General features: G+C 37.8%; 1 protein-coding gene across 2 annotated transcripts in view; it reads right to left on the reverse strand.

Annotated features, from left to right (window-relative positions):
* The window catches only part of LOC150098004 (uncharacterized), a 307,571-nt gene that overhangs the window by 99,354 nt on the left and 195,759 nt on the right, over positions 1-12,458 (reverse strand). For both annotated transcript variants that reach the window (XM_090406477.1, XM_090406476.1), the window contains exon 12: positions 4,549-4,601. In XM_090406477.1, coding sequence (XP_090262603.1) covers positions 4,549-4,601 — 53 coding nt within the window. The remainder of the gene's footprint in view (positions 1-4,548; positions 4,602-12,458) is intronic.

A 12,458-nucleotide genomic window follows, 5' to 3' on the forward strand; every position in this document is an offset into this window, starting at 1 on the left:
CCATCAAAAATAGTTTTTTAATAATATTACTTATTAATACTAATTTCTAGCAGACAGCAACAGTTTTTCATTGGTAAACCACCAACTGCTGTATGTACTTTGTTATTATTATTATTATTACATAACACCTCCAGGGAGTCCAAAGCCTCATCAAGGGAGGGCACCTACTCTACATCGCTCCATCTCTACCACAACTGCAACTACCTTCATCATCTACACCAATGCCATCTACTGCCGACCACCACCAGTATTTTCACTAACATCCATGCCCACAGCAGGATTTAAACCCTCAGCCTTTTGGCTGGAAAGCGTATACACTAACCACTCAGCCAACCAGGCCAGCGTAATCCAGTTCCTTTGGTTGCTTGTTTCTACACACTAATGATGTACTGTTATTTTACTACGAAATATCTGTACTTTCATTTCATCAAATTTAATTACTGTGGTTATCGTGTAATTTATTATATAGTATCATTTATAATCGTGAATAAGTATGACTCAGTTATATTTCCTGAATATTTTATCAATTCTGAGGGAATGTTATTATTATTATTTTTATTATTATTATTATTATTTTTTAGGCCTCCAAGGAGTCAAAACACTCATTGTGGGAGGTCCTTCCTAGGAAACACAAGTCTATCAAGACTCAATGTAGGAGGTCCCTCCCAGGAAACACAAAGTCTATTATACCGCTCCTTAAACTCATTGACTGAGTTTAAGGAGTGGTATAAGCTCTCACCACTCCATGCAAAGAAACCACTCCTCACTCTCTTGCTCACAGTTTCCTTTCATAACTTCCAGGGATGGCCCCTTTGTCATCACTCTTTCCCGCTGATTGAACAAGCGAAAGAACTCCCCAGTGTCAACCCTGTAACCACCTCTCAACGGTTTAAAACTCTCGATCATATCACCTCTCCTTCATCTATCCACCAAACTCTGCAGTCCACATTCCCTCAGCCGATCTGCATAACTAACATTGTACAGTCCTGAAACTGTCTTTGTTATCCAACTCTGTACCCTTTCCACAGTTAATTTATCCACTTGAAATCCTGGGGACCAAATCTGAGAACAATAGTCTAAGTGTGGTTTGATCAGGTTCTTATACAGCAGACTTTCCCAGCTTCACATTATCTGCAAACAACTGAACATCCCCCTGCAATCCACTGACAATGTCATTGATATAAAGGTTAAACAATATAGGTCCTAGTACTGAGCCCTGTGGGACCCCACTTGTAATCCTCTGCCTCCTTGAAACTGCCCCACCATACACAACTCTCTGATACCTATTGAACAGCCAATCCTGAATCCAGTTGACAAACCTGATATCCAAATCCATGTACTGCAACTTAAATAGCAGCTTATCATGTGGCATCCTGTCAAATGCCTTTGCTAAATCCAAGAAAATGACAGTATATGCCTTTCCCTCATCTACTGCTCTTGTAATTTTATTATAAAAGGCTAGCATAGTACTAAAACAAGAGTGCCCCCTTACAAATCCATGTTGACTCTCACAGATAACATTAACTTCATCTGTCCATTGTTGTATATGGTCCCTAACTAATTTCTCCAAGATCTTAACAACTACTGATGACACACAAATTGGCCTATAAGTAGACACTTCCAGTCTGCTACTGCCCTTATGCAATGGCACTATCTTACCTTCCTGCACCTTTGCCGAAGCCAGACTTTCATTGAAAAGCCAGGTCAAAGGAGCTGTCAGTTATCAACATTTGGTGTCTTGTTAGAAGATAATTCATTTAGCACCCATTCAAATTCATCTTGTAATATGGTTGGGCCAAATTCTTCTGCAACAAGCCTTGTTTCATCTTCTATGTCCTCAGTGTATAGATCTTTTCCTTTACAGAGTTTTTTTAAGTCTCCTTTAATCTTTCCAAATTTTCTCTCCTTTAATCTTTCGTCCTTATCTATAAGAATGCTCCCTGTTTATTTTTGGTAACTGTGCAACTTGTTTCGCTCGCTCATTCATTTGTAATGTTGTATGCTTTATTTATTCTCCCAGTTTTGGTTAAATCTTCTACTTCTTTGCACTTCTCTATATACCATTACTCTCTTGGTTCTTTTCATCATCTATATATCATATTTTTAGTTTATATTTTTCCTTACTTTCTTCATATGATGAATTTTTTAATATTTTTCTTTTCTTTTATCTATTACATTCGGGAAACCCTCAATACTCAACCGCTGCTTCTCCGTGTTGAGAGATCACAGTTACGTTGATACGGGCACCTGGTCAGAATGCCACAAGAGAGGCTCCCTTAGCAGGCCTTCTTTGCCAAGCCAGAAGGTGGGAGGCCACATGGAAGGCCAAGGACTCGCTGGATAGATTATATCCAAAATCTTGGGTGGACATGTTTGGGAATCCCACCAGAACACTTGAGCTTGGTGGCAGAGGATCGTGACCATTGGAAGTTCCTCTTGCAGCTGTTGCCCCCACAACCCAATTAAGAAAGGTGGGCCTTGAAGATGTATGTTATCTATGTTATCTATTACATTTAAAATGTCTTGGGTGAGTCAAGGGTTTTTTTTTTGTCTGTTTTTTACTCCTATGCAATCATTGACTGCCTTGATGACTGTACTTAAAACGGGTCCACTTTCCTTCTGTGTTTTCTTTCCACTCTCTCCAATGTTAATACTTTTATCAGACTTCAGTTTGTACACATACCGGCCACTGAATTAGAAACTTTTATGCAGTATATGTAAATGTCACTTACAGAACATATACAAAATACTTGGCCATACCTCATTGTGTATTCTAGGCAACTATTTAAGAATGCTGCTGAAGAGTAATCATTGATAGTGATCAAGTCTATCTTGCAATGCTGACTTTTTATTCAGGAAAAAACAAAAGATCTTTCAGAGTTTGATAAAGGGCTTATTGTGGGTGCTTGACTGGCTGGAGTCACAATTTTGAAAACAGCAGAACTAACTGGTTTCTCAAAAGGTGAGTTTTCCTAGGTGTTTAATCAGCGAAAAAAATAACCCATATTTCTTGTCTAAGAGGTATAACTGTGGTCCTAAGACAATTTGTCAGTAATGAGATTGCCATTGTGAGAAGGCTTGATCAATAAACAGAACTTCCTGCATGCAAGAACTGACCAAAGCATTTAATGAAGGCTGTTCCTGATCCATATCTCACCAAACCAAATACAGTCACATGCCTATATGGAAACTACTGATTTCTGCAAAGAACCAGAAAGTTTGTGTATAGTGGTGTCAAGAACATCGTGACTGGACACTGGAAAAAAAAGTCATGTAGTCTATTGAGTCATGGTCCACTTTGTTCTGTACTGATAGTAGACAGAGAGTTTGGCAGTGGTTCTGGGAGTGGCATCATGGTGTCCTATTGGTACAGAATGGATCCACTGATATTGCTGGAAGGGTGTTCTCCAAGGAATATCTGAACAATGTTGCCAATCAAGTCCATCTTGCAATACTGACTTTTTATCCAGCAGATGATGACGGTTTCATGGATGACAATGCCACTGTCCATCCCTCAAGAATTGTTCAGTAGCAAAGTCCTCCTCCAAAAATCAGCGGTAGTTAAAGAACTGTCACGTGACTGACTGGTATGTTATAAATTATTATTATTATTATTATTCAGGCCTCCATGGAGTCAAAAGACTCATCGTGGGAGGTCCCCCTAAGAAACACAAAATCTATCATACCACTCCTTGAACTCATTGACCGTTCTCGCTCTCACCACTCCATCAGGCAATGCATTCCATGGTTCAACCACCCTCCATGCAAAGAAACCACTCCTCACCCTCTTGCTCGCAGTTTCCTTGTGTAACTTCCAGGGATGGCCGCTTGTCATCACTCCTTCCCACTGTTCAACCAAGTGAAAGAACTCCCCAGTGTCAACCCTGTAACCAACTCTCAACAGTTTAAAAGTCTCAATCATATCACCTCTCCTTCTTCTATCTGCCAAACTCTGCAGTCCACATTCCCTCAGCCAATCCTCATAATTAACATTGTACAGTCCTGAAACCATCTTTGTTATCCACCTTTGTACCCTTTCCACAGTTAATTTATCCCCTTGAAATCCTGGGGACCAAATCTGAGAACAATAGTCCAGGTGTGATCTGATCAGGGTCTTATATGCAATCCAACATCTTGTAAAATCTATGCCAAACCTCATATGTGCTGTAATTAGGGCTAAATGAGGTCCATCATAGCATTAAATAAAAGTTTCTCATTCAGTGGCCAGTATGTGTAGATTCTATGGTTTTCCTCTATGTTCATTTACATGTTATCTTTATTCCATTTGGGCCTTTTCCTTGATTGTTGGATGAGGTGATTTTTTTGTTCAAGGATAGTGAGCAATGAATGAGTCTTGGTGCTCATTCACTGGTTACATATTGTAACCCTATTATATATTAGAGATCATCGAATTATACATAAGAGAAATAGGGGACATAATAAATGGATTAATGTTACACTAGTTGGAGGTTTTCTTTGGTGAATCAGTAAATATATGATTTCTAATGAGAAAGTATGATAGAAAAATTATATAAAAGTGATCCTTGCCTTTCCTTCATTTGCTGTATATCTTTTTCAAGATGCAAAATTTTATTCTCCAACTAAATTAAAAAGATTAAAAAAAAAAAGAATTAACTTTTAACATTTTATATATTTATGTATCATTTCAAACTTTTGGAAAACTTTCTCCAAGATTAAATAAATACAGTTTTATAAATAATGAGATTATTAGTAGACTAATTAGTTGATACTAGAATTACTGCACCCACTTATATAAAACTGAGTGACTGGAGTATTATTTAAATCAACACAACTTGGCTTAACTATCAGGTTGTAACTGGTCCTATCTCTCATGAATGTGTTATTATTAACATCTGACCTTCATGGATCAAAGGACTCATTGCAGGAGGTCTATACTCTCTCTCTTTCTCTCTCATACCAAAAGATCATCAAACCCTACTTTGAACCCATTCACAGTTTCCCCACTCACCACACTTTCAGATAATGCATTCCACTCACCATCGCTCTCAATGCAAAGAACCCGCTTCTTAACTCCCCTGCTCACACCCTCCTTATACAGGACTGATTGTAATTCTACCTTTGCCTCCCTCTACTCTATTAAATATCTTCTCCCCATTAATCTGGTACCAACCCCTCATCACTTTTTTTTTTCTCCTTGTATCTTAACCCTATGCAGACATAATTTGCCTGCTATCATCAACAGCGCTCCCTGCTCCCTTCTTGCCTTTCCTATCTTCACGAAAAACATCATATCCCTCCATTTCTATTCCCATCAAGATGTCATTCTCATCCCACCATGTTTCACTTATCCTAACTATTTTTGGGCACATAAACTCAATCTATGAAACAATTTCATCTCCCTTATTTCTGATACTCCTGGCATTTGTAAATAAATATAATTCATTTCTTGGTCTATAACTAGTCCTATTCATGATATCTCCCATCTGCAATTCCTCCACACCTGAGCTGGTCTGATTGGCTGAGTGGTTAGCATACCTGCTGTGGGCATGGATGTTTGTGATTGTCTTACCTTGTGTACTGCTATAACCTTTAATATGGCACAGTATGGCCTTTGATGTCCTATCACCATTCAACCATAAATCATCTTCTTCATCATCTCCTCACCCGTTCTTCTTCTTCTAGTCACAAGAGTCTGGAAATGGCATTCTCTCAATATTTCCTCGTATCTGACATTCCATAAACCTGACAGTAACTTTTTAAACCTTCTGTGGACCTTCTCCAATACATCCTCATTTCCCTAGAAAAAAACGGGTGACCAAATCTGTGCACAGTAGACCGTATGTGGTCTGATAAAAGCCTTATGCAAGGGAACCAAAATCTCTTTCTTTCTGCATGTCAATGTCCTCCTCATTATTGCCATAATCCATTGAGATGTTCTTATAATTTTAGCAATGTGACCCCTAAAATTTAAGACTCTGTTCACCATCACTCCCAGATCTCTCATCTTGTCCATCTTCCTCCATCAATTATATACGCCTCTGCATCCCAACTATGTCTATCAAATTCCAAGACCTTGCACTTTGCAAATATTGATGGCTCCGCTCATTTGCCCACTGACATAGTCTATTCAGATCCTCCAGGAAGGCTACAACTCTACTCTTCTTCTCATAAGCCTTCCCAACTTTGCATCACTGGCAAACAGCTACACTTCTCAAGTTAAGCTGGTCCGAATGTCATTAACGTACAAGTTAAACAATAATGATCCCAAAACATATCCCTGCAGCACTCCACTAATAACATTCCTCCATATACAACCTGCTGATACCTGTATGAAAGCCAATCAGTTATCCAACTTACTGGTCTGTAATCTAATCCTATGTGTTTCAGTTTAGCTACTAGATTGTCATGTGGCAGTCTATCAAAGCCCTTTGAAATGTCCAAGTACACCACTGTATATGCATGTCCATTATCGAGTGAATTTCTTGTTGTAATATGTAAGCAGACTGCTGAAACATGAGGGGGGGATTTGTTAAGGGGGGGGGGGGGTAAACCCATGCTGACCATCATAAAGAATACTGCTGTTATCAACACACTTCTGAATTCTACTGTTGTTAAAGAATTAAAGAATTCTTTAATTCTTTAACAACAATCCGAATTCTTTAACAACAATCCCAGACACACAGGTTGGCCTATAATTTGTAGCCTTAGTCTTATCCCTTCCTATGTGAAGTGAAACAGTTTTTCCCACCTTCCATTCTTTTGCGACTTGTCCTGTTGCAAGACTCATGTTAAATAGTTGTGTAAAAGGTGCCATTAATTCCATAGAGCATTCCCTCAAGACATGTGGTGATATACTGTCAATTTCATTGCCTTATTAATATCAAGTTTACTTAATTCCTCATATACCTTCCTGCTCATTCATCGTCATCCCATTCCTTCTACACTTCAGCTTTGCCTGATGTTGCCATCACTAGGATGAAATACTGATAAATTGATCATTAAACAATTCAACTATATCCTCTGCACTGATTACTAATCTGCCAGTGTCATCAACTAGCATCCTCCTCCTATAGATTATTCCTTCTACTTGCCACGTATCAAAAGAACTCTCTCTAGTATCTTTCTTAGCTTCATTGGCTAACTTTTTTCTCATACTGCACTTTAGCTGCCTTTACCAAATGAGTTACCTTCCTGGTCTACACTTTGTACTCATGCAACTGATCATTACTAATATTCATCTTAACCCTCCATAATGTCTTCTTCTCCCAGATTTCATGCTTAATCTCTTCATTCATGCATTTTACTTCTACCTTGTTTAGTCTTTTCACCTTTGGGGTATACTCAGACATTACTGCTGTTAAATAGATCTTGATCAATACCAAGCAGCATCTGTCTCATTCTAATTCAACTCCTCCTTCCATGCTATAGCTCCAAGTTGTCCCCTAAGCTTTCCATAATCACCACAAACTACAAGGCTGTTTCACATTTCCCTTTCTTACAGAATTCTCATATGATTGGCTGCAACCCAGGTGATCATGTCATGGCCACTCTTGCCAACCAGGAGAAGATTAGACACTCCATCATTCACAATCACATCCTCTGATGATATAACCAGATCTAAAACTCTTAATCCTCGTGTGCCCTCTGTTATGTACTGCCTAAGATTGTTGTTCCTTAAGAACTTGAGAAATTTATTCTTCTTATTCCCTGAAACTATTTCTTCATTCCAATCAATATTGCAGTTGAATTCACTCATAATGATCACCCTTTGCTTGTTTACTAAGCCAAGTTGCCTATACATTTTTTTGTCTCTACCTTCCCTGGTCTGTAGCAACACCCCATCAAATATCTCATCCTATCAACCTCCACTTCACACCATACTGCTTCAAAACAACTGCCACTTTTTTTTTCTCCTTGTATCTTAACCTTATGCAGACATAATTCACCTACTATCATCAACAGCACTCCCTGCTCCCTTCTTGCCTTTCTTATCTTCATGAAAAACATCATATCCCTCCATTTCTATTCCCATCAAGATGTCATTCTCATCCCACCATGTTTCACTTATACCAACTATTTTTGGACACATACACTTAATCTATGAAACAATTTCATCTCCCTTATTTCTGATACTCCTGGCATTTGTAAATAAATATAATTCATTTCTTGGTCTATAACTAGTCTTATTCATGATGTCTCCTATCTGCAACTTCTCCTCACCTGAGCTGGTCTGATTGGCTGAGTGGTTAGCATGCCTGCTCTCCAACCAACAGGTTGCAGGTTTGAATCCTGCTGTGGGCATGGATGTTTGTGATTGTCTTATCTTGTGTATTACAATAACCTTTAATATGGCACAGTATGGCCTTTGATGTCCTATCACCATTCAACCATAAATCATCTTCTTCATCATCTCCTCAACTGCTCCTGTCTGCTTATTATCTGTTCCACACATCCCCCCTCCTCCAGATCCAATCCCTGTGCATTCCATTCATATGCTGATCATCTACATATGTGCATTCATTACCACTTTCAGAATCCACTCCATTACATCATGACTTCCTGACCTCCCTGTTTCCCTCTCGAACTTTGATTGTTCTCACATTCTCTTCTTCATTCACAACCACCTCAGTCACACCTAGTTCAATCTCCTGCTCATTCGCATCATATTTGATGTGCTATATAACTCTGAAAAAAAAAGTTTCAAAAAATAGTAAGAAACAAAACATGAATATTAGTACTAATGGTGCATTAATCAAAATTTACATAAGTCAACACACAACAAACCAAAAATTAATTCGGACATTACACACAAATGGAATTAAGATGTTTTGTCAGTACAGTAGAAGTACCATATTATTATTAATAAAACACACCTTGATGGCATCAAAGCATACATCATGAGAGATTGTCATGTAAAAGACTTGACATCATGTAAAACCACGTCATGTAAAAGACTTATTTATGATGCATTTATGCAATTTCTAGAAATAACATTTCATTCTTATTCTTTCCATCTTTTTTGGGGGGAAAAAAAACACTCCGGTATCTGTTTGGTAAGCTATTATTATTATTATTATTATTCAGACTTCCATGGAGTCAAGAGACTCATCATGGGAGATTTCATTCTTATTCTTTCCATCTTTTGGAAAAAAAAAACACTTCGGTATCTACCTGGTAAGCTATTATTATTATTATTATTCAGGCTTCCATGGAGTCAAGAGACTCATCGTGGGAGAACCTTCCTAGGAAACACAAAGTCTATCATACCACTCCTTGAACTCAAGAAATAATTTCATAACAAATATGTTCACAAATATTAGAAATAACATTTCTAAAGCTTTTGGCATTGGTTAGTTCAACTTGGCCAAAAGTTATTGACATGAGCAATAGGCACTTGGTTGATAGAGAATAAAATAGTCATATGAATAGAATGCAAGTGGTACAATATTTTTAGAGAGGACAGAGGGATTTTTTCCTAATAATAGCAAGAGAATTGAAGCCAAAAAGGAGTTGGAGTACATCAGGAGGAAAGAGATGCTGAGGGCAGTGCATATCAGATCCTCTGGTTTGAGTCAGGGAACAACGGGATGAAACATACAGTTGGTTGTTGATATAACTATAGCCAGAGGAGGGTATAAGGGAGAATGTGGATGGAATATGTCTGCATACTAGCACAATGAGTGCAGGACAAGTAATTGTTATGGGGACTTCATCAATGGAGACAGACTGGAAGAGGAAAGGAACAGTCACAGGGAGGGAAAGAAATGGAATTTTTATAGCTCATAAGAGATAATTACTTAGAAAAACATGTAATGAAGGAGACTAAGGGTTAAAGATTGCTGGTGATAGCATCACAGAACTTGGTAATAACCAAAACAGCCACTTCGTCTCCAAGGTGGGGAGAGCAATCATGTGATGTTGAGCTGGAGGTTGCCAGACATATGGAATTTTCGATTGAGAGAGGGTATATTGAAATTACAAAGCAAGTGATAACGATTGTGGTCAAAGGAGTGTTTTTAGAAAACAGCTCATACCTAAACTAAGGAAGATAAATCAAGTAAAAGTTAGATAGATGAGCAACATCATTCAGCAGGAGTTTTAGTACAGTATGAAAGGCTAATTATGAGAAAACCTAGACGATGAGACTGATGGAAATCTCAAACTATTTCCAACTATTTACATATGGCCAACTATTTCTTTCGCTTTTGCAAAAGAAAGATATATATTGTGAAATATATATATATGTTACCGCTAAAGCTCGAAAGCCGTTAATGTGCACATTACCTAGCTAATCTGCAGATTAACTGATTTGCTCCGTTAATGTGTGGAATCAAGAGTTTTCCGCATTTTACCTAGGTAATGTGCACATTAATGGCTTCCGTATCGTTAAAGTTCAAAAGTTTGTATCTCTCATTTCCTTTCCCTACTCCTTTCCCCCTCTCCCTCCACTTTTAGTTTGGTTTCGCCAGTGTCTTGTCGTCGAAAGAAGATATCCCTGCTGTAGAAATATCTTTACGTCAAACAGCAATAAAACAATCCCTTGGTACTGGGCAGGGTTTCAGAAAATGTGACTGTAAATCTAAATGTACCTCAAATAGGTGTGCTTGTCACAAAAACTAAATGCTATGTAATTCAAAGTGTCACCAATCTTTAGATTGCACTAATAAGTAAACATAATTTTATCATATGTTTTGCAAATTCATTTCCTTAATTGTAATAATATTTTAAACCGTTTGATTCTTTGTATTATAGTTTTTTAATTGCTGTTGTTCCAGCAAAGATCTTATTTTCACTTTAACGAGTGCCTAGTAGGTAATGTGCAGATTATCTAGGTAACATGCAAATTACCTAGGTAATTTGAGAAATGAAACAATTTTTGGCACGTTAACGGATCACCCTAGTTAATCTGAAGAATACCTAGATAATCTGTAGAATAACTGATTTCTGCACTTTAGCGGCAACATATATATATGTGTGTGTGTGTGTGTGTGTAAACTGATGACAATAGAGGGAAATGAATTGGAGATGCTTATGATATTGCAAAACTTTAATGCAAATATGGTCATAGGAATCGATGGAGTATCAGCCTGTACATTATGAGAATGTGCAAGGGAACTGATAGCTTTTCTGATCAAGATGTTTAATTTAAGCCTCAGTTCTAAAGTGGCGAGAGAGAGAGAGAGAGAGAGGGAGGAAAGACATCAAAACAGTTCTGCAATATAACGGACACTACAAGACATAGGAAATATATATATCAATCAGTATTTCATGGGTGGTGGTTAAGGCATTGGGGAGTTGGGAAAAGGCAGAATTCAGGAATGAATAGATAGGAATATGATATTCTGGTTTAATGAAGAGTCTTCTTGCCTTAGTAATTTCTCACTTTTTTTTATAATAAAATGAAGCTGGTATTGGATGAAGGAAATGGCTATAGATATACTGCTGGACTTTGCAAGGGCATCTGACAGGAAACCACATGGAACTCTGTTGCATTAACTGAAGGAAATGGGGATGTATATATAGCTGGTAATTTAGATGTCAGGGAAGCTGGTGGATAGACATCAAAGAGTAGTCAGTATATGGAATAATTAAACCCAGGAGAAGGTGTGCTACTACACTGATGTCCAAAAGGTAAGGATGAGCTACAGTTTTATCTGTATATGAAATTTTCATGATTACAGCCAAATGTGGGACATAAATTTATTGCCAGCATGCTAATAAATTATATTATACAAAAAAAAAATGGGTTATACATTTAGTACAAATTAAATTGCAATATGTTTTTGGTAAAAATTTGCAAATTTCCTAAGGACATAGTTAAGGAATTAATGTACAGTGCTTACAGAAAGCTAAGCTGAGAGACATTTCAATATGGAATATGTCCACCCCAAACTGTAATGCAACTCACACAACATTGTATCATACTTAGCGTCAAATGATTCAGGAGTTCTTGAGGCAAACTGGCTCACTCCTCTTTCAGAGCAAGGATAAAGCCTTGTTTATTTTCTGGAGGGGAATTTCAAGCACCAATGCGTCTCCCTATTCCATCCCAAACGTGTTCTTTGTGGTTGAGATCTGGGGGGCATGCTAACAATTTGATTAATATCCTCAGTCTCCAGAAGTATCTCCACTGCTTGTGTGTATGGTGTGGTGTGACATTGTCGTTCATAAAAATGAATTCTTTGCCTACAGCAACAAAGAAGAATTAAACATGACGTTGAAGAACTTTGTTGCAATATTGTTCACCGGTCTAGTACCTTTTTCCAGCATCTGTAGCTCGGTGCATTCATTCAGCATAATGCCTCCCTACATTATGATCCAAGCACTGCCATATCTATCCTTGTCAAGCACATTCTTGTGATGGTAAGCAGTATCAGTGGAAAGACTAAAACAACTAAAATGTAAAGAGTACATTAGCTCATTGGTGTCGTGTCCAATTTTTATTGATACAATAGCACTGAAAACATGCTGTATGA

Source organism: Typopeltis vanoorti, chromosome 16, assembly GCF_054136105.1.
Source record: "Typopeltis vanoorti isolate ZY-2024b chromosome 16, IOZ_Tvanoo_1.0, whole genome shotgun sequence".
NCBI classification, from domain to species: domain Eukaryota; kingdom Metazoa; phylum Arthropoda; class Arachnida; order Uropygi; family Thelyphonidae; genus Typopeltis; species Typopeltis vanoorti.